This window comes from Anas platyrhynchos, chromosome 3, assembly GCF_047663525.1.
Source record: "Anas platyrhynchos isolate ZD024472 breed Pekin duck chromosome 3, IASCAAS_PekinDuck_T2T, whole genome shotgun sequence".
Classification (NCBI taxonomy): Eukaryota; Metazoa; Chordata; class Aves; order Anseriformes; family Anatidae; genus Anas; species Anas platyrhynchos.
In genome coordinates, this window is record NC_092589.1 from 101,489,018 (window position 1) to 101,516,244 (window position 27,227).

The 27,227-nt window shown below is 35.9% G+C and overlaps 1 protein-coding gene across 18 annotated transcripts in view; it reads right to left on the reverse strand.

Moving 5' to 3' along the window:
* Positions 1 to 27,227, reverse strand: part of MYT1L (myelin transcription factor 1 like) — a 331,525-nt gene that overhangs the window by 26,772 nt on the left and 277,526 nt on the right. For 17 of the 18 annotated variants that reach the window (XM_072036410.1, XM_072036408.1, XM_072036409.1 and 14 more), the window contains 3 exons: positions 6,805 to 6,867; positions 1,844 to 1,927; positions 153 to 374 (listed from right to left, as the gene is read on the reverse strand). In XM_072036410.1, the coding sequence (XP_071892511.1) occupies positions 153 to 374; positions 1,844 to 1,927; positions 6,805 to 6,867 (369 nt within the window). Of the gene's footprint in view, positions 1 to 152; positions 375 to 1,843; positions 1,928 to 6,804; positions 6,868 to 25,423; positions 25,833 to 27,227 lie in introns of those variants that run through there. The other variant, XM_072036416.1, reaches the window with a different exon arrangement.

The window sequence follows — 27,227 nt, forward strand, 5'->3', positions numbered from 1 at the left end:
ACCCAAAACATATGTAGGAAGCCTATTTTTCAAAGTAATAATGAAAGTTAAAAGGAACAGAGAAATACAATGAAAAAAACTGTATTCCAAACCTTGTAAATATAATTTAAATAATAAGCTTTAAGTGAAAAATATAAGCTATAGCCACTCACCTACGATGAGTAAGAAAACTACCACTGACATGTCCTGAGCCATCACATCCTGGGGTTGGACATGACATTCCTTCCGTCTTCACTGACTTCCAGGAGAACTGTGAGCCATTTAGGTACCCATCCTTTTGCCTTTTGGCAGCTAGAGGACACCCTGATGCACTGCGATGTGATGCATATTTTCCAGTTATATGGCCCTGACCATCACAACCAGGAACTGGACATCTGGATAGCAGATAGATGAGATAAACTTTATTGTCTTGCCATCATATACCTGGTAGCCACTACAACAAAGTCAAAATAAACCTGACATGAAATTAAAAGAAAAAGCCATGCACTGTGGTCTTAAAAATGCTCAAGATACCCTTTACTGAGTAAAATTACAAACAGAACTTTACTAAATAAATAAATAAATAAATAAATAAATAAAATTGTTCTTTGATAAACAATAAGGAGGCTAGCCAGTAGATGAGGTCACAGATTTTGATATCATGCAATAGCAACAAAAGAAGTGATATATATGTTTGAATTGCCTGTGTTCATTACAGTAAATATCACACTGGAATTAAAATGGTGACTACCGAGCTTGACTCAGTAAGGAAATTGCCCATAAATAATCTCTAAGCACTTAGTATTATTCTTGTTATGTTTTAAGTATGTGTATGGAATCTCAAGAAGACTTGTCTGAAGTCATGAAAATGTTAGGTATAAAAAGAGTTAGGTATAAAGCGATACATTTCTGCACTGAAAGGATGTTGCCAGGTTAAAAAATCAGGAGTCAGATTATGAGAAATAATATGAAATCATAGTGCCTACTACATCAGAAATGTGGAGTACCTTTAAACACTCTCTGAATTGGAAAGATCATAACAAATTATGTGCTACAGCCTAAAGAGATCAAAGAAGACAGTTCCTTATTCATCTGTTATTTGGGAATCCCTCATGCGTTTGCCCTGTATACTTCCAAAAAACAAATAACCAGGGTCAGAAGGAAGAAGTTAGAATCTTCAAAGTGAAATGCGTAAAGAAAATAATTCAGTAAGTATGCCACTGCATAGCACATGTCAAAACAAGGCTGGTGACTTCACTGTTTGTGCTGCACTACAATATTGCTGAAACTGTACATGGAGGATCCGGTCCTGAATGGTTCAGAGCAGTCAAGCTTCTGAGTGCTGCAGCCAACAGATTCCAGAGCACTTTTCAAGAAAACACAAAGGCCTGTATGTGAGCATTTGTTCCTCTTCTCGCTAATTGCATAAGCAGTCAGATTCTTAGTGGCAATTTCAAATAAATATTCAATTTTCTATTCCTATTACTACTTTGTTCAGCATGTATGGTTTGTCTGTAGTATACAAACACTTTGCATTTTTTTTTTTTTTTTAGGAGATAAGGATTTAGTTTTTGAATTTCGTGTGAAAAACACACTTAAACTGTTTCTAAATAATGGCGTATCCTATCCTTGGCTAGCATAAATCAGCACAGATCCCTGATTTGAAGTTCAGTCACTGAAGTCAATGGGGCCAGTGCAGAATTCCTTAGGATTTAGAGTGCTATATATTTTTCTTAAGCAAAACTATTTCAAACCTAAACCATCTGCTCTTGGATAGCTATAAAACAATAGAGTTTATCTTAAAAGCTGTATATATGACCTGTTATACAATGTATGAAGGTCCTTTGACAATATTTGTTCTCACCTAATTGGTTCTTGGTCTTCTTTGTCTTCCTTGCTTTGTGCTATCCTGATTCCACTTTTCTTCGCTCGTGGACAGCCTGAAAGACTGATTGAAAGAAAATATTTTAAACAATTTCTCATTTTGGGGTACGGTCTACAATGGATACACATTCTATAATAAAAACTGGCAGAATGTGTAATCCTGTCCCGTTTCCAAAATCAAAGCTCAGTAGTTTAAACAGGGAGAGTTGTAGTATACAGCCACGAGGGGGAATCCGAGTATCTCGGTTTGTGATGGCAGGAGAGGACTGCAAGCGCTGCGCAGGCCACACACAGGCAGTCCTTGAGAAGGCAGAGAATGCTGCTCTTAAACTCTCCACCTAACAGTCCCTCCAGCTGACTCAGCAGCAGCAGTGGCAGCTTTGAAAGGAGTAGAAGGCCAGTGTTTAAGTGCTGAGAGTCATCACATATTCTGTATGTCTGATAGAGAAGGAAAAAGAGGCTCAAAAACCAGGTGACTTTGTATCTCTTAGTAGGATGAAAGATTTCTGTAGGGGACACATTAGAAACACTATCAAACCTTCTAAAGCATCATGTAAGAATGCTATAGAAAGGTTGAATTAAAAATATGCCAGAGCTCAGAGCTGTATGGTGCCTTCCTGGGAAAGAGTTTAAGTGCTCAGAACACATCCAGACAAAAAGATTTAGTAGAGACAAAGTTATATGTTAGGCCAACCAATATTACTTTTAAGTAGACACTGAGAATGTCATTTTTACTACTAAAAATGGAAAAAGATCACCTATTCCAGGATCTTACAAGTTCAACTTTTTCACGCTAAGCAGTTATAGAAACTGCTTAGTACACTTGACAGTGACTGTAGTAGATATTCAATGACATGAAGGGATTCTTTTAAGTAGCTGCTATCCCTACTGAGGACACAGAAATGTCTATCCAAAACCCATGACTTATGCTCTATTTAAATGTTATTTCCATCTTAACATATGAACAGATAAAAAGAAATCCATTGGTAAGAGCAACACATTCAAAATTACTGAGATGAAAGACAAAGTAGTGTTACAAAAATTTGCCTCAGAGAAAGAAACAAACTAAGGAAATTTTTTGTTTCCAACATGACAAAATGTATTTCAGTGTGGTATAGTTGGTCCTCTTTTCAGGAGGAAGAGACAGAAACAGTGGCAGCAAAAAAAAATTGATTATTTTGTCTTAAAACTAGAGAGGATTATGTGGAACAAGTAGTGAAAAGGTGATGCAATCATGGATGAAAATCTGTGTTGGTAAATAAAAAATAAGCCATGGTCAAAAATGAGACTTTACATGCTGTAAAGTCATAAATACGTCAATTAAATAAAAGGAGGAATGTTGTCACAAGATACTAGCACAGAGTATATTATCTGGCAACATTTAGTGACATGGCATGGCTACATCTACAGTGGTAAACAGAAGGGGCCTAGACCTATTGTCTTGACCCAATACCAGCATGGTCACATCCACACAGCTAAGCTCTCTCTGTAAAACAGGACAACCACATCCATACTGCTTTGATAGAATGAGCTGGATCCAATAGAGCTCCAAGTCATTCCTCAGTCATTCCTCCTGCCTGTGAGATTTTCACTGGCCATAGGTCAGTACCATGTCAGGAAATGCTCTAACAATTTAATAGTGTTGGCAACTCTGCTGCCTTTGTGTAGGACCAACAGAGTAACCTGTGCTCTTGCCCCATTTCATTTCCTAATACAAATGTAGCTGGTCATTTTCCTTTTAAAAGAAAGCTACTGTTACTCTGTGTACAAACTAACTAAATCTCATAAATCCTGTGCCATTTAAAATAGTTTCACATGAAAATTTTAGTGTCATAATCTGTAAAAGACCAAAGGCAAGAGGAAAAGTCTAATGGATTTAGAATAAGAGGAAGCAGGCTAAATTGGTTCATTGACCCACATGTAACCCGGACTGCAGAAAGTGAAGGGGATAGGATGGGAGTTATGTATGTCCCTAGATAATCTGCAAAACTAGTTTTACCCACTGTGTGAGAATTAACAGGTTTTACATCAGAAAACTAAATAGTTAATAGAACTGCCTTAGAGAACAATACTTTTTTAGTAGATGTGCAGATGGGTATGCTTGCAGATTATGACATTTTCATAACAAAATCTGAATGAAGAATTTCTGCCTTGACTAATGATTTAATGCTTTCCCATATTAAATCAATACAATTATCACCTATTGGTTGGTATTTTGATGCATCATCTTTTTGCAATAGATCTTTATATTCTGGCATTATGATTTATTAGAAAATTCTAAGACCTTTCAGATCTTTTAAACAGACATTTCCAACAGACAGCTTCTGAGGATATGATTAATTCATTTTCCTCTGACAGCAGATTTACCAAGAAAACATATGTCAAGGATGAGCCTTCACTTTAAATTTTTTATCCTGTGATAATCAAAAGCTATTACTTCATTTTCGTATCAGTTTAATTCCTTATCTATGAAGACAAAAATTGAGAGAAATTCAGTGATAGTATATGCCAGTATAACATCTTGCATACATTGGATGTCTGTGTGGAACTGCAGAAAGTTATGGCAGGGTTAAATTTGCCTTTATGTATGTTAGGCATTCAGCCATTTTAAATACAAGTGATACTTAGACATCATGACAGCCGTTTAGGAGGGAATTTTATCATTAATTTCCTTCTGAAACTGAGTGTTGTAAGTGTATCAAATACAAATAAAAATGTTAACTCAGATGCAAGAAGAGATAAGTGCTAATTTTCAGCATGGGAATTAGCTGTGGAAGTACTGTGGAGTCTTTCACACTCAACGATTCCAGATTTAGGCTACTGGTTTGCTGCCCTTTTAAAGACGGTGCCTTTTGCCAGCCTCACCAGTTTAAGAGAGTGACCTTGACAAACTTCATGAACAGAACACTGTGAGGCTGCCTTGGTTTAAATGCAGCAGGTCTCCCAGGGCAACACCAGCAATTTTAAGCAAAAAAAGGTGTTACTCCTTCCCTAGTTCTGTGTCAGCGTTCCTGTGCCTGAAGGCAGTCAATGACCTGGGACTGCTAGAGGCATTTTGGAAGAGAAATCAAGGCCTACTCTGCTGACTTATGTGGCCAATACAGAAATGGAGGTGCTTCAAAAGGCTGAATGTACTGAATTCCAATGGACTGGACAAATTCCAGATCACTTTGTTCTGCAGTATTACTTTTTATATCTTTATATGTACTGAGTATGATGCATATTCAAATGAAAACTTGATCCAGCACTCATCTACAATGAAAGAACATAGGAATGAAGAGATTAAACTAGGTAACACCATCCAGTCCTAGAGTAGTCAACAGACAATGTCCAGAGAAAGAATTTTAAAAACAAGCAGGCATGCAATGATACTTCCCTGCTAATCTTGCCAGCTTTTAGATTTTTTCTCTTTGTGACACTTTGGCTTCTCTGCTACGTTGTACTGACTCTTCACTGTCCTGTCTGTTTCTGGTTAAATAGTTAACCAAACATTAAATAGTTAACCAAACACTAAACAGCTTCCTAAAATAGCAAAGTTCAGGCATATCTACACCAAACATAGCATTGATAGAGGTATGAGCTGATAAATCCATGCATAAATAAATGTAGCTATGAATTTGACCTTAAACTACTTTGAAAGTGTGATTTTATCTCCTACATTGCATAAGTGCTTTTAAAAATATTTACATCTTCTCATTTACAATGTTATTTGTACTCTTGATAGTTCTCTGTGTTTAACAGAAAATAGAATTGTTATTGTGATCAATTATTTTTACAGCATGTGAAGTTATGGCACATTTCTAATGTCTGTGCTATTTATCTTTTGACTTTAAACTGTTGCTTATACTTGGAATACATTTAAACTGGAAGTATGTGCATTGACTAGTTATAGGCTATTGTAAACCTAGGGACTTGGTGAACCAAGCAAACATCCAGACTCAACAGCATTAATATGCATGGGAGAAAAGAGCCTTTACTAACAAAAGAGAGGTGGAGTACACTATTATTCTTTGATTAAATAGCGGATAACTATTTTCAAAATATAGTGGAGCTCATCTCCATTGATTTATAGTTGTCAAATACCCACAAGGGCATTGCTAATTACACAGCATGTGGAACATTATCTCTACTGTGGTACCACAATAATTCATTTTGGGGTTACCAGCAATATCTTAATTGGTAAATGTGAATCTTTCTTTGGTCCTTGGTAAAGATCACAGTTATAGTTTAGACGGTCGAGATAACAGCTTTTATCCATAATTTTCTCTTTCTATTCTTCTGACTTAACATAGTTATATACAACACATTGTGATTTAAAAGCAAGCCAAATTATTCTGAAATATATTGACAAGACTATTGCATATTAGATGCAAGAGGTGGTTTTTTTTTTTTTTTTTTTTTTTTTTTTTTTTTTTTTTCACTCTGTTTAACACTGATAAAACTTCAGCTGGGAGAGGAGTAAAAAATGAACTTCATTTCACATTTTAAGAAATAACGAGAGTCTGAAGAGATTGACAAGAACAATCAGGAAAAGATTTGCAGGAAAAAAAATGCAGAAACAGAATTTAGTCCAGAAAAAGTAAGACTGAGGTGAATGGTTAAGTTATTCAGAATGTAAAGGAACATAAACTTATAAATGTTGAATTGTTTCTCTGGGCTAACAGAGAAGGAAGAAAACAACAACAACAACAACAACAAACATTAATTTTCTACAAAGATTTTGCTAGATGCTAGAAAAAATCTTCTTGTCTATTTGGGTAGTGAGCTATGCTGAAACTGAGGAATGTTATTCATTGTATGTAGAATGAGTTAGATCAATGTATGGCTATGTAGAGCACTCAATCCTACTTCAGCGCTGAGAGAGATAAGAGAGGCCTGTTGAAGTCCCTCCTAGCCCTGTGGTTGTTTGATATCAAGAATAAAAACCATCTCTTTACATACCTTCGATGTGAAGCATAATTTCCAGTAATATGCCCAGAGCCATCACACCCAGGGGTGGGACACCTAGAATAAAAATGTAAAAGATATAGAGCAGTGTTACTGACAGGAAAGAAATAGCTGCCCATTTTATATAAAATATATATTTATGTATATTAATTGACTCGATAATTGTTTCCACAGAAACAATTCTCCTTGGAGAACTCCAGCCATTGCTAAACCTGAGCTTAATTCCACACCAGGGACAAACATACTTTTCTCATTCATAAAATGTTTTTATTAACTACTCATCATCTGCCCACTCAAACACTTTCTGGATACCTCTTGTATCAGCAAACTACTGGAGATTTCCAGCAGCAGTGTGACACCCCCAAACCACCAGAAATGAGTAGTGTTGACAGCAAATGGAATATGCCCAAGATATATTCTTAAGTAATGGCTAACATTACAAGTAAGCCATTTTGTTTTCTGGTAAGGATCTTGCTCTAATCCCACCACAAAGTGTCATGAGACATTGGTGTACCTTTGTAGGCACCCTTCCACCTCTCCATGAGATGAAGAAAATGCCTATGGAAAAGGAAATGTACAGACTGGGAGGTAAAGTAGTCTTCTTGCATAGAAATGGTAACCCACTTAGCATTCCCAGACATCAAGCAAACAGATACACTCATCAGTGGAATTTCTAATAGTTGAATGACAGTAGAGTCATCAAAGAAAATGCCTGTTTTTCTCTACATTGTGAAGATGATTGTGATCACTACAGAATAAGCTAAATTATAATGCTAAGTATAATCATTAGCTGGTATTTGAACTTCTACACTAAATCACAGAAAAGACAAAAAGAAGAATTATTTTATACTCATTTTAATGAACTGTTAAATGCTACATGAATTCCAAAACCTCATTTTTCCTGAGCCTCAGTTTTGATTTTTAGCCATGCAATAAACCTCATTTTGAAGAAAATATCCTAATTTAAAAAAGCATGTGCACAATCTCCAGATGCTGTATTCTGAAACAAGAGATTTCCGTAACATTGACTTCAGTGATTATTTGAATCCAAAAGTCATGCAGACGTTGTCTTTCACCCTTTAGTTATGTGTGAGCTTTCCTCAAAGTTGGTACATACTGGTACAATGCTTTCATGGAGGTTTCTTCAAACACTTGGATGTTTCTTAAAATCAAGAATTCGAGTAACCTGGAATTCAGTGCAATGTTACTGTCATATTCTATTAGGCTGACCTTTTGCTCTTTAAATCTAATAAGCATTACCTACTTCTGAGGAGCTCAGCAGGGCCAAACCTCAAACACGATTAATGCAACCTTGACAGAGATAAGCTAAACTGAAATTTGTTAGAGTTCTCACATGGTATTCCACTGGACCAGTTCAGTTACTCTATAGAAAACAAAAATGCATTAATGCTTCTAGGATGTAAGCTGGTAAAACCTCTAGGGTTCACTAGATCACTTCCTATAAGTTTCTGGAAGATTCTCTTCTATATAACAAAGATCCTGTGTGCTTTGGATAAGGAATCTAAACAGCATCCTTAAGGATAATTCTCCTTTTCTCTCATGTTATGTGCTTACTTCACTTTAAGCCTTTGCCATAATGGCACTTTATTACTACATCTTTGCATAGGACCAAGTATAATAAACCCATGATCTTGACTAGAAATTATAAGTAATACTGTGAGTCTTTGTGAGTCTTAATATGTAAAAACCAATAGACGTGTTGACATCACACATTAATCTTTCTGCTTGTAGAAAGATTAAAAAAAAATAAAATAGAAAATTGTAGTTTCTTCTCACATAACTAGGTAAAAATATGGTGAACAAGTCATAGTTCTTACCTGTATAGCCCTTTCCGTTAATTCTTTGCTGTGGCTAGCCCAAATTTTGGAATATAGGCTGGCTAGTACTTTAAGTTAAAAAATAAATGGGGGGAGTCTTATGTTGAGATTTTAAATGTTACATATATATAGATATTTAGATGGTTTGCTTATGGCATTTTGTTAGACCTATAGAGAGAAGATCCACTGCTTCTTTTGTGCGTTTCTTTCTTTTTGTTTGTTTGTTTTGGTTTGTTTTTCAATTACAAGTATCTTCAGTGATCTACAAAACTTATTTCCTACTTCCATGAAGACCAGATATATCACTGAAGCCTGACTGAAGCCTCTAACAATGTTGTATCAAAAGATATAGGAATAAAAATTAATTAATGAATTGCCTAAACTTTGACTCTAAGTGTCCATTGCTTTTAAATGAATAATGGAGAGCAAGAAGCCATTAGACTGCTTCTCTGCAGTTTCTCTGAGGTACTACAAGGATTCCTTTTTTATGAACACATAGTGTTTGAAGCCTCTATTTTTGTCCACATATTCTTCAAGCCTTTTGTGTATAAGTTATTATCAAAACAGCATAATGGTTTTCTCATGTTTTATAAGACTTTTGCTACAGGCAGGCATGATTAGTGTCTTAACAAAGAGGATTTGTAAGATATACCAGTATAACTGATCAGTTGGTCTCAAGATTATACCATTACACCTCAACCATTTGGACACTTACACAATTTAAAAACTAGGCTATTTCTGCATCATTTGGAAAACAAACAAAGAAACAAACAAACAAAAAAAAAACAAAACAACAACAACAATAAAAAAAACAAGCCCACAACCAAAAAATGGAAGCAACTGATATAAAAGAAGAAATCATTTGCTGTAAATTTGAACTGAGAATCTTTAGAAATGGCTCTGTACAGTTCACACCAGTTTAAAATGATATTTTTGATTAAACTAGAACAGATTTTTTTATATAGGCAAGGATTTTAGAAAGACCTTTTCAGATTTTGGTTTTAGCATTATAATAATTGTTTTCTAGTCTCATAAGCAGATATTGACCTAAATGTACAATATAAAATGAGAGTTTAGTGCAGTTGATAAGAACATTTTAAAATCCTGGAACATTTCTATTTGTTCATGTTTCTATTCTATGGGAAGTGTTTATAACTACTGTGAAATATGAGACGGTGATATGAAGCAGTTTGTTTCAACTACAAAGTTACTACAATATTTGCTATCCTAAATAGATTAGATAAGGAGAAAATTACAAGTCCCTGTACCATTAGAATTGTGGGTCTGGATTTTCAGAATACCTTATCATACATAGAACTTGCATATACTCTGCTGCTTTGGTATCAACTACTAAATACACGTGAATATTTGACTTAGAAGATTGTACGTGCTGGCAACAGTGCCTGAAAAATATACGTACAAGTGCTTATAAGAGTGAAAGTGATATGAGACCTATTGAAAATGAATGCTGGAGTAAGTGGAAGAAAGAGAAATACAGTTTTCTCAATTACTTAAAGTGAAGGTAATTTGGCAGAATCGGAAGCTTACTTGTAGACTCTACCTAATAGCTTATTGCAGCAAGGAAATACTTCAGTACTGCAAAGAGTGAAGTGACAAAAGGACTTCTCTTTTTAAAGAGTGAAGTTCAGACTGTATAACACTGGCACTTTACACAAAATCAGAGCATCAAGAAAAAGAGGTTGTCAGTGATGGGGAGTGCAGTCAGCACTGCCTTGATGTCCCATTCAGTTCACAGAACATCCCAGAGAAGCTTTTGTAGGAACATAAGCATAAGCAGAAAGCAGGAAACACAGCAGAACAGCAACAGCTGCAGCAGCTGGATTCAGTATTGGGCTTAGATTCAATAGCAGGAATGAAGAAAACGTGAAAAACAGAGATAAATAAACTTAAGCCCTATCACTCATTCTTCACAGGAAGAAGGTTTGAGGGTGTGCAGCAATTAAAAAATGCTTCCAGACTATTGAAAGAACTTAAGGAGGTTGCTGGGACTGGGGAGGAAATGGATGCAATGCCCAAATGGGTTCTGAGAGGGTTTTTCCAATGCCAATGCTTAAAAGTCTTGATGCAAGCTCAGCTCAGAAGAAAAACCAGCTTACCTCAGTACAGAAGGCTACAAATAAAATATACATTTAAACCTATATTCCTAGGTTTTTATTTAGATCTATAGGAGCTATATAAATTGACACACAACTTGCATATTTAAATAATTTATAGATCGGCTAGCATGAAAACAGAAAAGTTGTTACACAAAGGTGCTAAGAATGGACAGAAGTAGTTTTGTCCTTCTCGTGTATAGCTTTGGTTGACTTACTTTTGATTGATTTAAGATGTAAATTATCTCTAAAATTACAATAAAACAAAGATATAGTAATCTGTAATGTAATGGATAAGTTTTATTATTTTTTTTTCCTGTCAAGAATTTTTACCACAAAATGACAATGGCTTTTCAGAATCAGAAGGATTATATTTCCCTTGTTAGAAGGCAGAGCTCATGGAATTTTTTTTTCAGTACATGCAGTCTGAGTATAGCCCAGGGCCTGGGCTAAGGCTTGGGCTTGGGCTCAAGCTCAGGCTTCCTCTCTCTAAGAAACACTTGTGTTACTGAGATTCAGCAATATGGTGAATTCTGTTTCCATCTCAGTTAAATCTTTTCTTCAGGGTTTGGCCAGTTTATATACATATATAAATTGAAATGGAAACCTTGGATGTAGAATTATACAAGCACACATTCAGCACACCACCCAAACAGAAGTTAGATCACATGATTACATTTTTCACTAGTAGGCTGAGAATTTTTGATTTAAACTTCAAGACAATTCTAGCAGCTGTAACCAATATACCTTTTAGTCTCCCTTTCCTCTGTCTCTTTCCCCTTCAAACACTCTTCTATGGCCTGCGCCAAACCCTCTTCCTCAATACACCAGATGGTCATTTCAGCCTCACTGTCCTTATCAATAAGGCCAGTTCACCTGGTTTCCACTATGGAAAGGACATGTTATTAAGTTAGCTTGTAGTTTTCACATGAATTGTCAGGTTTGTATCTGTATCAGGTTTGTCTGTACTTGTTTTTAGCTATAGCTTTCTGGGGATTAGTAATAGCACTCAGTGGACACTCTACAGACACTCTACAAATAAAGAAATAAAAACAGCCACTAATAAAGATGAAGAGTATTGCCAATAATGGCTATGGCAAACTCCTTCTATATTGTTTCTGTACTGAGGATGCTGGATTTCTTAGAACTGAAATAAAGCCATTATTTTTTCTCACACTGGTGATGCCAAAAGCCATCAGACGGTTATTCTTTCTAGGACTTACCAAACTATACTAGGATTCTATTACAATGGATAGATACTAAATATCTTTCGTGACCTGTTACTAGTAAGATAATGTAATCAGTTCTAAAGTTTGAAGTTATCTTTGTTTTTTGATTATTATTTTTTTGTTGGTGTGTTTTACACCACTTTGCACCCACTACATTGTGGATCCAATCTTCCCTTGAGCCTTAAGTGACTACCATACACACAGAATATTTAGCCTATAAATTAGTCATTAAATATTTTAAACTGATGTAGCTAGCAACCCAAAAGAAAGATCATATTGAACTGAGATGGGGAATAAGCCAGCAAGTTGTACAAAAAAATCAGAATGGACCTTTAGAATGTTCCATACTGCAAAAGAATTGGAATTTAACAGAAAGTTATATCTTCCCCATAGTTTTATTTTGACCATGCTGTCAATCTCTATAGTAGAGATGTGATTTTCTGTTGAAGACTCAGAAAGCCTAGAGAAATATAATTGTTTCCTGTGGGATTTTTTCATAGCAGAATGTAGAATTTTTTATTGTCTGGTGGTTTTCATGTATTTGAAATTCTGTTTTATTTGACTGAATCACCAGGAATGGAATTCATAGGTTGGGAGTCTGGAAGACAGACACAATAATACTTTGCATTTCTATCTTTCATCTGAAGATCTGAAAGCATTTTACAAACATTAATGGATAAAATCTCACAATAGTGCTTTGATGAAGGAAAGGATTTAGCAGACAAAAACTGGGGCATACAGAGGCTAAATGACTTTACACAGAAGAAAACAGGCTAGAAGAGATTCTTATTCCCTGCTTTGTTTGACGTTATAAAGCCATGTCTCCTCTGAAACTACATTTAGATTCAAAAACAAAATATTGTTCTTTTCTAGTCAGGTAGTCCAGAAAAAAATGTTACAAAAGTAGAACTGCGAAGATACGGTGTTTGCAGTTCCCTAACCTGAATGTGTGAGGAACGAGTGAAAAAGGGGACTGAACAAGAAAAGGAAGGAATGAAAAGATTTCTCAAATGAAGAAACAGAGTTTTTAATAAGGTCTGATAAGCTTATGGTATGTCTATGCCTCTACAAATTTGAGTGCTTTTAAAAAAAACAATATGTGCAGCTCTTGATAAACAAGTCCCGTGTTTAACTCCAAAGAGATAACAATAATAACCTGGTTCTTTCCTATACCACACACCACTGACCTGCAGGGAGGACTGCAGGGGAAGATGAGATGATAAATAGAGCTGTGCAGTCCTCAGAGGAGACTTTTAGGCCATAGGTGTGTCAGTAACAGTCAGGGTTGTGGCTACTGTTATGAAAACTCCTACTTAGAAGGAACTGGATTGTAAACAGCAACTCACTTTGCATTTACCTTTCTGAGCAGAGTAACTCTGCCAGTAAGTACTGTCCTACATGTTGCTATGAAGGCAGTATGTACAGATGTATACATGTAAATCTTGCAATCTTATTTTCTGTCTCAGGCACTGTGGTAGATTGTCAAGCTCTAATTAGGCATGTAAAGTTGGAACGTTGATGATTCCTTTCCTCAAGAAGCCACAGAAAAGACAGTGTCTATTGTATCTCCAGCAGGAACACAGATGCTTTTCCACTTTTACTCTGTTGTTTCTACTTTAGTGTTGTTACTTCCATTCACTGCCTAGACAGAAACCTTCTATCTATACAATCTATTTGCAGTGTAAAATTGTTAAAACTGTTCTGCTAGGATGGATTAATTTTCTCTGAATTTCCCTCAATTAAGCTGCATATCTACATACTTTTATCACTTCTTCTTTTTCACATTTTCCACCATTGTTTTTCTTTCTTGACGACTCTTTCTCCTCATTTTCAATCCTTTCCCTTCAGTGGAACAAGGACTTCCACTTAACTTTTGTCTCCAGTTTGCTTTCCATCTTTATTCCTCCTCAGTGTTTTTCTTCTACATTTTACTTCTGCCTTTTCCAGATCCTTTTCACAAAATCTTAGAATCACAGAATGGTTGAGGTTGGAAGGAACTGTTGGAGATCAGAGGTCCATCTGCCCTTCTACCCCATTCCCGCCCCCTCCCTCCCTTTCCACCCAGAGCACGTTGCCTAGAACCATGTCCAGGTGGGTCTTGAAGATCTCCAAGGATCTCCACGACCTCTCTCAAGATCTCCACGACCTCTCTGGGCAGCCTGTGCCAGTACTCCATCATCTGTTTTTTCAGATGGCACCTTCTGTGTTCCCCTTTGTACCCACAGCTTCTTGTCTTGTCACTGGGCACCACTGAAAAGAACCTGGCTTTGTCCTCTTTGCACTCTCCATTTCCTTCCTTATTTTCAATTGTAATTTTTCAATTTTATTTTTCTCCCTTTTACATTTTTCTTCCATGTCCCCTTTGGCTGTTGTCTTCATTCTCCGTTCCTCCCTCATCCTTTCCTCCTTTCATGACTTTAATAACCTTGAAGATGACAGTTCTTTATTCCTTTCCTCCTCTTTGTTGTTTCCTTCTATTATCTATCTTCTCTCATCACTCTCCTTGTCATCCTGCTTTTTTCTCCCAGCTGATTTTATCTTTCCCTTAGTCTGCATTGCATGTGGCCCTCTTACATAGCTGAAATGACTGGGTACACATTGCATCTTTGTGTCAGAGGAGAAATTTTTCTGTGTGGTGAAACCTTAACACTGAATTTCTTGACTGGCAAGACACGATGAGTCACTTTCTTCCACACTTCTGTTTTCATTAAAGTCCCTGCAAACTTTATCATTGGCTTCAAAGGGAACACAACCAAGCTAGCAGTGGGTGCTGCTGAAAATTACATTCACAGCTCATTTGAAGCTTATTTAAATTGGTTCAAGACGAGACAAAAACTCTGTGGGACAGGTATGAAGATAATGGATAATCTCAGTGGACCTTCAGTCTATGATTTCATATTCCAGGCAAAACATATGATCTACTCCTCACAAATATACTTAAGAAAGAATGTGAAGTTAAACACTTATAAATATCAAAGTTTCACAAAGATGCATTGTAAGCCAAAAATAAAAAGGAAGTTAAATTTAGATTCATATGTTAATTAGTTCCTTGTATTCAGCCTAACAAGAAGGAGAACTTAATCACGCATATTTAGTTTTAGCAAAAGTGCTAAATGCTACTTTTTCATATGTAAAATACTGCTAACATTTCTTACATAGCAGAATACTGACATGAAAGTCCTTACTGCAGGTAATAGGAAATTAAAAATAAAAACATAAATAAATAATCCCAACCCCCCAAACCATAACAGGTATAAAGGAAGACAATTTGAAAAAAGGACAACAGAGGCTGTCCCCATTCCCCTATCCCCCATCTCCTGTCATTTGTGTTGGTATGGCAAATGAATTAATTGAGTAAAAATCTATTTTATCATTTGTTCACAGGGACTGGGCCCAGTGCAGTTCCAGTGAATGGACAAGATATCAGGGAATCCAGTCAGGGATCATTCCTGGAACCAAGCCCTCTCAGAAGATATCGAGAGACGTTCAGGTTGGAAATTGGAAAGACATGGCATGGTAAGTGGTAACTTGTTGTTACCACTTTCATTGTACAGTCTTTCTACCCATAAGGGAATGATGCCAGGCCTATGGAGCTAGTCCAGACATGAGACTAAAATAATTTTGGCTCAGAGGGTTCATGGAGTAATTTCAGTCATTTCTATCTCTGCTGAGAGATTGCTCCATCTCTCTCTTTGCCTCTATAAATCCCCAGCAACTGAATGGTTCTAAACTGGGGGTGGCAGCATACACTCCTCCTTAGGTAAAATTTAATTAATTCCTTAAATTTTTGCATGTATAATTTTTGTGTCCTTAGCTCCTGGTACTATCTGCATTGCATTTCTGCATTTTTTGAACTGTGTGTGGGTGAGAAAGAACATGATATGCTTCTTAATTAAACTGAAATCCATTTTCCTATAAACAGACTAAAATGCATCCTGCTGGCATTTAAAATATCACTGTGCACTCGCATGCACAGATACACATGATGCTTTTAAATTAATTATATTGCTTTAGAAAAAACTACTTCTGTGCTTTCAGTTACCACCTCTGCATGCTGTCTGTTCTGCTAGCAGTCAGGACTTCCCAGCCTCTCTGCAGCAAGTGCAATGGTGTGTTGCCCGCTGTTCTCACATCTAGCACCAGCATATACTGCCTAATATGCCAGTTGCCAATGGCATGGTAAGTACCTAATGTGAAATCACTTCTGTGCACTACCCAGGGGGTGTTCCGTTCACAGAAGCTGCCAGGGGGAAGCTGTGAATCAGCTCTCTCCCTGGGCACCTTGCCCACGCTTTCTCTCCTGCCAGCATCGCCTGCCTTGGAGGCAGCACTGGCCAGCTGCACATCCCATCCCTGCAACAGCGAGCACTTCCTGGCACCAGGGATGAATCAGTTCCAACATATGCAAATTCAAATGTTCATTTCCAAACACCTCATGCTTTGAAAAAAGCTTCATTTTTATAGTGAAGGAATAACACAAAATTATAGAGGCATGGAGAAAAATGCAGTAGGAGATAGCCTTAAGACAACACATCCTACAGCTAGGAGCAAAGCCATGCAAATTCTCTGTCTCCTAATAATACTGCTGCAAACCTGTAATTCAGAGTAAGGGTAAGTATGATTTTGAAATACATGGGTTTTTCTTCAGTAATTCGGGGTGGACACATTTGTTTCTGAAGAAGAGTGTTCTGTTGCTGGTTGGTCTTACAAAATGGGAACTACTAAGCCTCTCAAGAATATCTGCCACTCAGTCACTGCAGAGCAAGATTTCTAGTCAGGGTTTGCAGAACAGCCAAGAAGAGTGACTTATTTTCCTTCTTGTTTGTGAAAAGAGGTCAGAGAGAAGCAATTGAAGACAATAGCACAGGTATAGCATTTTGGAATTCTTTACCTTAGAAGATATCTTCAAAAGCTCTTGCAACTGCTCTAGCTTTTCTATTTATGATGTAATAAAAATTTTAACACAAATTTAAATTTATATTATGCCAAATATTGAATACTTTAAAAACACATTATTTAAAGTAGAGATTTTTTTTTCCCTGTTAATGGATTTACATTATGGTTAGGTCAGTAACCTAACTGGTTGCCTTGAACACCATAAAATTATCAATAGCATCATTCTTGAACTGCTGTCTCTATGTTGCTACTTCAGACGATTCATGCTCTGCTCTTTTGTACTATGTACATCTTATCCTTGGTGAAGAAAATACCAAAGGCTCTAGCGGGAACAGCAGTATGACCTTGAACGTGTCCTTTCCTGAGTTTCCTGGAGGTTTGGGATGACTTCAAAAGCTACAAATCTGGAATACTCAAAAAGTTCAGCACCTCCACAAGAAAGACTCAGAAAAACAAGAAAAAAACAAGAAAAAACAAACAAACAAACAAACAAAAAACCTATCAGATTAGGGCTACTAAAAACAGAGGAAACAAATTAAAAACTTTTAATAGTCAATAAAAAACTTTCAATAGTAGCCTTAACAGTCTACTACTGTTGTTGGGAAGAAGGTTTACTTCCTGGCTTTAGACATTCCTTAGCTATTCTGTTTATCTGTTTTTCATTTGAACATAACTGTTCAACTTGTACACTCACACATAATTCACCAAGAGCAGTAACCTAGAAGAGTAGGAACAGGGATAGTTGGATGTAAAGTAAAAAAGAAAGGAAAGGCTGAGTGGGAAAGATGGAAAGAATAACAGCTTGAAGAAATTTCAATTTATATGCTCTCTTTCAAATTAGTTCATTTAATATTGCTATGAAAGACTGAGCCTACAGAAACATCTGTGATATTTCTAGCCCTTTATGATTTAGAAAGAAACAGGAGTCCCATCTCTAACAAGAGTTCTCTCAGCTTAGCATTACGGCAAAGCCATAAATGAATAGGATGGTAAACACCTTTGAGTTATATGGAAAACATATAATGGGCTGAATGAGGGCTCATAAGTTGGAAAAAAAAAACAAAAACAAAACATCCAAATAACAGAAATGTAATGGGCTTGATTTTTCTTCATGTTATTAACAGCTCTTTTCTTAGTCTTCTGTTTCAAAAGAGAAATGAAGATTATTTTCAGTGCATATTCAATAAGGTAAAATAAATTAAGCCAGGAATTTAGTGTAAAATGTGTTTATGAGACTAACTGCTCCATAAGGCTAAGAGGTATGTTTTGTTCCATGCACACTCACTATGCTGTACCGATTAGCAATGTGAACAAGCATTATTTCACTATAAAGTTCCTATATTGGATGGATTTTTAAATCTCTTCTGAATATATGGTTTCTATCTGAAAACACGTGCCATCCAATAAGGACAGGCTAATGTTTGGAAGAGGGAAGCAAGCCCTCAAGGGTTTCACTTCTCTAGACAGATGAAGGACAGGAACTTTCTATTTTGGGGGTGAAGAGTCAACAGCAAAAGAGAAAAATCCTTCAGTTTTTGTCTTATGAAAACAAACGTCTTTTTCCCTCTAGGCCTACAAACATTTGTCAGAAGCCCAAGTGAGGACGTGAAAATACTGAGTGTGAGTTATATCATACTGTAAGATGCAGTCTGGTCTAGTGAGAAGGCTAATGAACAGTACAGCTAAGAGAAATCCACTTTTGTTACTGATTTATCATGTGAGTTTATACTCATTTTGAGCAGCTTCTCAGGCATGCTGTAAGTTTTGGTGTGATTGACTTGAGACTCATGCTCCATCTTGACTTTTAAGTATAACTTCACCATTTACTTGAGCCTTAAATTACCTTAGGCCTGCAATGTTAAGCAAAGCTTAATGGCATATTGAAGGGAAAATTCTTATTGCAAGTCCAGTCAAGAACCTATCTGCAAGAAGGACAGGTTAAGCACAACTAGAGCTATGCCTATCCCTACAAGTACTCCATCCTACTGCCTTGAGGTAGCCTCAGAAGATAGGCAGTGGACAGACAAATCAGTCCTAATGAAGTAATACTCAGGAGTGAACAATGTCTTCTGCACCCTTCTCAGAACTCTAAGAACTATAAACACTTAGTTGCAAGTCTGCATTGCTGCATGATACAACAGGATGTTTAGGGTCTTGGAGCACTTGATATATGAGGCTGCCAGAGCTGGGCTTGTTCACTAGGAAGAGAATGATCTTACTGTGTAAGAAACAATCTTATTTCTGTCTACAAATACCTAACAGGAGGGTGTTAGGTATAGCATAGCAGAAGTTTTCTCAGAAGTGCACAGCTGAAGAATAAGGAGGTAGCAGGGACCAGGTTCAGCGCAAGAAAGTTCAACTCATTAAAAATAAATAAGTAAATACCACAAGGCTGGGCAAACCCTGGGACAGGTTGTGGAATCTCCAGCCTTGGAGACACTCGACAAGGTTCTGAGCAACTTGCTCCAAATGGATTATTGGAGCAAACTGAGCAGGAGTTTGGAGTAGATAACTACTGGAGGTAATTTTGCATGATTTTATAGGTCTGAATGATATAGATCCTTAATGCTCTATCAGAGAGCATACTGTTTGGCCTCTTATGGTAGCACAGACACAACTTTTCATTACTGATTTCCGGGAAGACCAAGCCCTATTATTCTACCTGATTTCCAACCCTTTCTTGATAATTCAAGTTCAACCAACAGCTAATTCTTTTGTATAAAAATTTCAACAATTCTATTTAAAATGATTATGAAATCCAGTTTGCCTAGTTAATGAATGCTCAGAGAGGGACTGTGTAGCCTGAGATAACGTTCCCAGTTTCTGCTCCAGGCATTAAACTGCCTCTGCTTCTGAGTTTCCTGTCCCTCTCAACAGGGTATTGCAGCTGTCTGGATAGCAGTAAGAGAAACAACTGAGCTTTCAGCATGGTACTCAATGACCTGAAAAGGGTGCTATTTCACCCTAACCTGTCAAACTGTATGAAGGAGTTTGCACTTAATGTGAACAAAGGAGACATCCTTTCAGTCAGGGCAGGAACCTCTGATAAGACCATTAAGACTGTTCCAAGCTAAACTACTCCTTGTGCTGGAATCTGAGACTGTATTTGAACAGCACTTAAGTAATAATTCCAGCTTTATAAGAATGTTCCAAGGTATCATTAACTATAGCACTCAAAAATGAATTGTGCTTTTTATTGTCAGGTGATATTCTCTAGTGTCTTTTCTTACTTTGTCCCTCCTTACTTTCTCCTTAAAGTTAACAAAGGCAGAAAGGCCAGGCTTTTGTACAGTTTCCCCTTCTGTAACTCCCATAAGATTAGGCAGTGCAAGCTTGGTTTATACTGTAAACATTTCATGAAAGAACCACTTTAATTTTGCAGTCTAACAGCTTCAGGAATTGCTTCCTAAACAGCCGTGCAAAGTGCTGGAGAAGTCAGAGGTTACAAAGAGGGATAAATGGCTGTATAGCACAATGGCACTGTGAGGCTGCTGCACAGTGCAGTGTATAAAACAGCTCTGTCTCTCCCAGAAACACTTTGCTCCCAGTTGGGAATGCAGGCAGAGAGAAGTGTTCATGCTCTATTATATCCTAGAGCTCAGAGCTCTCATACTCTGTAGAATTAGAAAAGTAGAGTTGAGTGAGAGGCTAACAACTTTGTCTTACACACTTTTTATAACAAAGAGGTTTCCTTCTTATTTTTATTTATATTTTAACAAAACACTTCCTCTTCCAAAATCACTTGTTGCTTTTGTGTACTTATAGCCAAATATCCCTGAGCATCTATTTACTGCTCTTTACTCTCATTTCTAATTCACTCAGTTAGTTTTGATGCAGATCTCATGTAAACATTGATCAATTATTTTCTCTCTGAAGGTTTTCTTTTTCCAAGGTGAGTATTTACATCTCGTATTCAAACAATTTTATTTATTTTTTAACACAATATCCTCATAAAGATTCCTGATAATTAACTGTCCCCTGACAAGATTTGGGAGAATAATACCTGGGCAGGAACAGAGCTGAAACACAAATTCTCTGTCTTGATTAGCTCAGAAGTTGTGATCTTCAGGTATATACTACATGGAAGAAGAGCATCTTATGAAACCCCTGGCAATGAATCATGGATAGGCAGAATTCCAGTCTGAGCACCCATACAGCCACAGGAAATTCATACATTTCAAGATGATTATAGCATCTCAGGAAAGTCAAACGAAAGACTGTGGAACAGGTTAGTCATCAAACTTCAGAAATTTTTCCTATAGTTTGCCACTTCCCAGTACTCATTGTGTACTGTACCTCTCATACAGAATTTAATCTGTTAGTTGTGTCTTTAGAATGTGCTCTATTTTCCTTTTTTTATGCTAAGGGAAATTTATGGACGAGACTGGTCCAAGGGAGAAAAAAATCACCTTTTTTTTTTTTTTCTAATACCATAAATACCATAAAATTAATTACAGTTGCTTTACTTTGTTACAGTTGCTTTACTTTGGAATGGAAAATATTTTCATTGATGTGAACAGACAAAAAGCTTTTCTTAACCTTAAAGACATTTCCACTTCATTCTTGATTATATAAGGATTTATATGAAAACATACACACATTTGGTCTGTTATACATTAACAATCACAAGATTTTTTTTTCAAAAAATGGAGATAAATGGTCCTTATATGTTTACTTATTACCTATTTTTAAACAAGTAGCATTTACTGTGGGTTCAGTATGCTTAATACCATCATTTTCAAAAAAGAATTAAAATCAGGTAAAATATGGTTAAAACATTGTATTCTGGATATAAATTTTGTATATAAATTGGTAGACAATTACTTCTCATATGAATTAAATATTTATTTATTTATTTATTTAATTTGTGGAGGTTTATTGTATTAAATAGAAGTCAAATAAAAGTTAAAGAGCTTCCTTACCAAGCTTTTATTAATACCTCTAAAATGTTTTCTTCTAAAACAAGTAATGATTTAATGGGACCCTGCCTATGACAACAACATGAAACTGCTTTTGTCTGGTGTAAGAAGTGCAAATTCTGCTCATGGGGATATGCATGGAATTTGGCCTTGTAACATTGTTCTCACTCCATTAGAAAAAAAGCTGCTCAGGGCCAGCTTTTTACAACTACCAAACATAATCTCAGATCCAAAGCCAACTAAGTCTGGATCAAGTCTCAGTCTCTCTCAGAAACATTGGAGGTCCTTTTCTGTAAATGTCTGCTTAGGATTAAACTTTTATCTGTCTTTAAAAAATAAAGAAAAAATAATAATTCCGTTCTTTCAGATTATTACACTTAAGTCACAACAAGTGTACTGGGTGTTATTAAAAAACAAGGCTTGCCCCTCCTTCACTGCACCTATGCTTTTGGAACATACTTACGCTTTCCTGACAGATGTTTCTTGATTAGTGCATCAGAGGAAAACAAATCACCACCTACAATGGTTCCTGGAGAAGCCTTGAGAAGAAACCCATAATCTATATTTTTAAAATGATTTTGTTATTTAAATACAAATTTTATGAATTCTTTTTTTTTTTTTCTTTTCTTAATTTATTCATAACTTTTATTCAAGGGGAACAAAAACAGCAATGTATCACTGCAGTATCCAGAGAGTACCCAACATTCACAGTTTTTATAACCAAACTTATTTGTGAAATGTAAAATGTGTATTGAATTCATATTCTTTAAAATAGGATAACCCAGGGTTACGTATAATCCTGGTACTTAAATGAAAAAAATATAAATATTTGTAAGAATTGTCCATCATAGTTTTTCATTTTTGTATCTATCATATGCTCACAACCTAGAAATTCTGTGATTCTGTGATCTGCATTATAGATTCAGATCATATAACCAAAAAGAAAATTATATGTAGTTTACATATTAAACTCTGAATTCAGCATTCAGCATTCAGTAGACTGCATTTAATACAGGGTCATTTTAGCTCTTTGAAATATTGTCAGTTTATACAAGCAAACAACAAATCCCTAAGCTCATTCATTGTTTAGCAGGAAAAAATGAATTGAATTGTGATTTTCATACACTAAGCCTGCTTTATTTTATTTATTTATTTATTTATTTAATTGGTGTGTATTATGTGTTCAAGAAAAGAGCCAGACTGACTGGCCTGGAAAAAAATAGTTATACCTGTAAAACAAAAACAAAAAACAAAAACAAAAAAACTAACAAACAAAGCAAAAGAACAAAGAATGACTGTGTTTTGGTTTTCTTATAAACTGTGTCTGTATGATTTGATTCCTTTCCTACTTAATACAGAAGTGCTCCAGTATCTAATCTTTTGAATAAATTATATTTATAGCTCTTTTAAGCTGATCATATGCTTTCATAATGATGTCCCCATTAAACTGCAGCCTAAAAATTTGGAAACAGTATTCCATTCATCTCAGCATAGTGCTATCTCTCAAGTTTGAAGATGGCATTTTAAATATCACTCTGATTGACTACTTTACAGCTGATTGTTTAAATAAAACAATGTAAATAGTATAATTCTGGAAATCACTTTTTTTTTCTTTTTCTTTTCTATCTTTCTTTTTTTTTATTTTTTAGACTCAATTATTTTCAAGGCTCTATCTTTTTCCCTTTTTACCACAGTCCAAAAAAATAAATAAATAACAATAGTAATGTGCTTCTCCAGCAGTCCTCCTCTACCTCTTTTTTATTACAGAAAACAGATACTGCTGGAGCTGAGTGCAGTGTAAGCACAGTCGAGCTTACACATTATAAAACTAATTAATGATGGCCAATGCTAACACATCCCTCAAAATCAAAGGTTGCTTCACATAGTGTACACCAAATAAGCCCATGCTGAAAGAGCACAGTGTTATCTGTAGGAGAGAAACCAGTAGACTTTGAAGCAGTGGAAATTCTCTGTGTGTTAGGGTAGAAGAGCAATTTTTACATGCAGATGAGCAAATGTAAATTCCACTTACTGGGAATACAAAAGTATTGTAAAATAAGGTTACGATGAGGTGTTTATGAGGGATATGGGATATTTTAGGGATATAAAACATTGATATAGAAACTACAGTGCTGCAAAAAATGTGTGCCACATAAAGTCCCAATAGCAATTAGATAAAAAATAAAGGGGTGAACTTAACCACATGGCAAAATTAGATGTTACTGTGCAGATACAGACACCAAGTAATCGAGTTAGCAATTGGCCACTCTAAGAAACCAAACAATGCAAGGGATTTTGTACCTTCAAAGATTTAAATAAGGCAATCAAACATGAATGCTAACCCAAGAGAGCAGCTGAGGGCATCTGCCCAGATCATCACTGTTGTATTTTAGCGTAACTCCACTGAAGGCAATGGAGCTATGCTAATTTACACCAACTGAGGATCCAGGCAATCATATTTAGGACTTCAAGTGACAATATTACTTTTATTTTGTGGTATATATTAAGGGTTTTGGCAAGTCTGACCAAACACAGAAAGTGCAAAACACTGCACTTTTATTTCCCCTTTTAGCAAGTGTAGTTTACGCAACTTCCCATGGGGATTGCCTCAGCACTTGGGATATACCACAGCATCATGTTGCAGATCTTTGCGGATCTGGATGGAATGAGCAATTGGTTATGATCTGTTGGTTTGAAGCAAAAAATGGTCAACATCACAATGGGAGTTTGCACAATAACCAAATTGTGCCAAAGAAAAGACCCTTGAATTGAATACAAGCAAATGCCAGGCTGAATGAGATTAATTATGTAGGACACATTCAATGACAAAGAGATATGACCAAACCCAAAGAAGTCAGAGGTAACTGTACAAATGGAAAGACTCCAAGACAAGAAGGCCTTAGAGAGATTCATTGGGCATGTTAACATAACTGAGCAAACTCATTGATAATTAATCACAATTAAGTGCTCCTCTCAGAATAGCTGCTTAGGGACTGCACAGAATGGCACTGGAATGACTGACAAGAGAAAATTTTTGAAAATTAAAATGAATCATCAAATAAGCATTCACACTCAAATAACGGTTGATTAGTGAAGAGTCTTGGAACTAAGGGTAGCATCTTCAAAACTGTTTAAGTTGTTATTGCAGACACTAAATTCCGCTTTCAAAGTTAGGGATATAGAAGTTTCAGGGATGTGGATTCCCAGTGCTTACATTCTTTTTGAAAACAAACTTTAGATTCTTCATACAGGTTGTCTGAAAAAAAATTATTCTAATTCAGTCAACATTCATCTGAATTGAGACTATTCCAGGTTCCAACTAAAAGGCAAAGGCTTTAAAACACTGATTAGAATCCAAACAGCAGCAGACGTATGGCTAGCATATCTTTTATTTTAAATAATTAAGTGCATAGAGAAGAAAGAGGCCATAAACTATTTGAGTATTTTAAATGCCATTGTGCACATTAAAGCTTCTAATTCCAGAGTGTTTCATGGTATTGAAAACTTACTAAGGCCCTGATTCTGCAAGGTGCTTCATGCAAACAATTTTGTGCCTGCATGGAACATTTCACAGTATCAGAGGTACTGATATGCAGATGACTTATAAGGAGCTTTTTAGAGAGTACATGCTTTTAAGACTACCTTTCAGTGATGAAAACAATGATGAAGGGTCTTATGTAAACAGAACTCAAGTATTTTTCATTTTGGAGACAAAAGTTGACAAAATTAAGTGAGAAAAATGGAATGACTCAACCTTACCAGAGTCTGAATGAGTTATTCTAACAGAAAAAGCCCAGCCACTTCCATATGTAAAACTTATTGCGACTATAGAGATGAGGTTGCTGCAGATGATGGGTTTCTATACAAAGGACATTATCATAACACCACACAACATGAGGTTGGAAATGCTAGGTATAACCTACAGTGCCCATTTGAGTATTGAGAAGTGCAGGAACAGAGCCCAAGGTGTTCTGTTCTGGCCAGGCATGCATGCTGCCATCAAAGATAAGGTATCCAAGTGGAAATCTGCAATAAATACAGGAAACAAAAATGCAAAAAAAACCCACTGAAACCACATGAGATTCCTAATTTCACTTGGCCCAAGGATCTAGTTGACCAAAATGGGAAAGATTATTCCTTAAAGGGGAACTAATATTAGGGATCTATGTTCCTTGGTTTTGTTTTTAATAATTTAAATTAGATTTGCACACTAACTTGCAATTTAATAACACATTGTAAACTGTAGTTTATTTTACCATAACATTGCAGACAAGTTAATAAATACTATTATTTACAAATGACTTGCTCTAGTCATTTTTAACATTACACCAAATACATCATGTCTGGTCCTTGCAATCACATTTTCCATATAGAAATTAGATAAAACATCAAGAAACTTAAAAAAATATTTGAAGATTCAAAGAATACTTACTTAGCATCAAGTATTGAATTGTAACATAAAATCACTTACTAGGCACAACAACTTTAGTATTCAAGAAAAATTTAAATGGCAACTTCTACTGAGTTTCCCACATAATAATAATAATAATAATAATAATTAAAAAAAAAAAAAGACAAACAGCAGAAAAATAGGGAAAGGGGGAAAAAAAAGGATAACATGAATGGAAGTGATTATTACTCTTGAAACAAAGAGTAGTTTTCTAAGAGAAAAATGAGTGAAAACTGTATAATAGGTGATAGCCTTCCAAACATCAGTCTTGCTGAATTCTTATAAGAGGACAGATTCAGTCTAAGCAGGAGAAGGAAAGGAAGGGAAAGGAAAGAGAAGGCAAGGCAAGGCAAGGGCAAGGGCAAGGCAAGGCAAGGCAAGGCAAGGCAAGGCAAGGCAAGGCAAGGCAAGGCAAGAGGTAGTACTCCTGTACAGATGAAGCAACAAATATACACCCAGGCAGCGAATTTCCTTCATGTAAAAAGTAAAATTTTATCTCAAGTGGCAAACACAGGATGTAGGTGGAGGAACCACTTCAGCAGCTAAACAGATCTCTGCAGAAATAACTGTTCTGACTAGAAAAAGTGACTGTGTATTGGGAGAGCTATCAAAGTTTAAAGAGGATAGGTACCGATCAATGCCCAATAATAGTCTCATTATCTGTCTAAATAGTCTCGTTATTTGTCTAAAGATGGGAGTGTTTCCATAGTGTTTTATTAATTATCCTATTTATTTTTGTCTCTACCTTTCAATTCTGTATTTGGAGAAGGCTTATTATATTTATTTATTTATTTATTTTTTCCAGATGACTAAATTGAGGAAGCAAATATTACTTTTTTTCTGGTACTATTTGATTTTATATATTAATCATTATAAATAAAACATCCATATCTGTGAGGATATCCCTTCTTCCAGTTGTCAGTTTTTGCTGAGAAAACTGCAGTAAAATTACTTAGTAAACCAATAAAAAG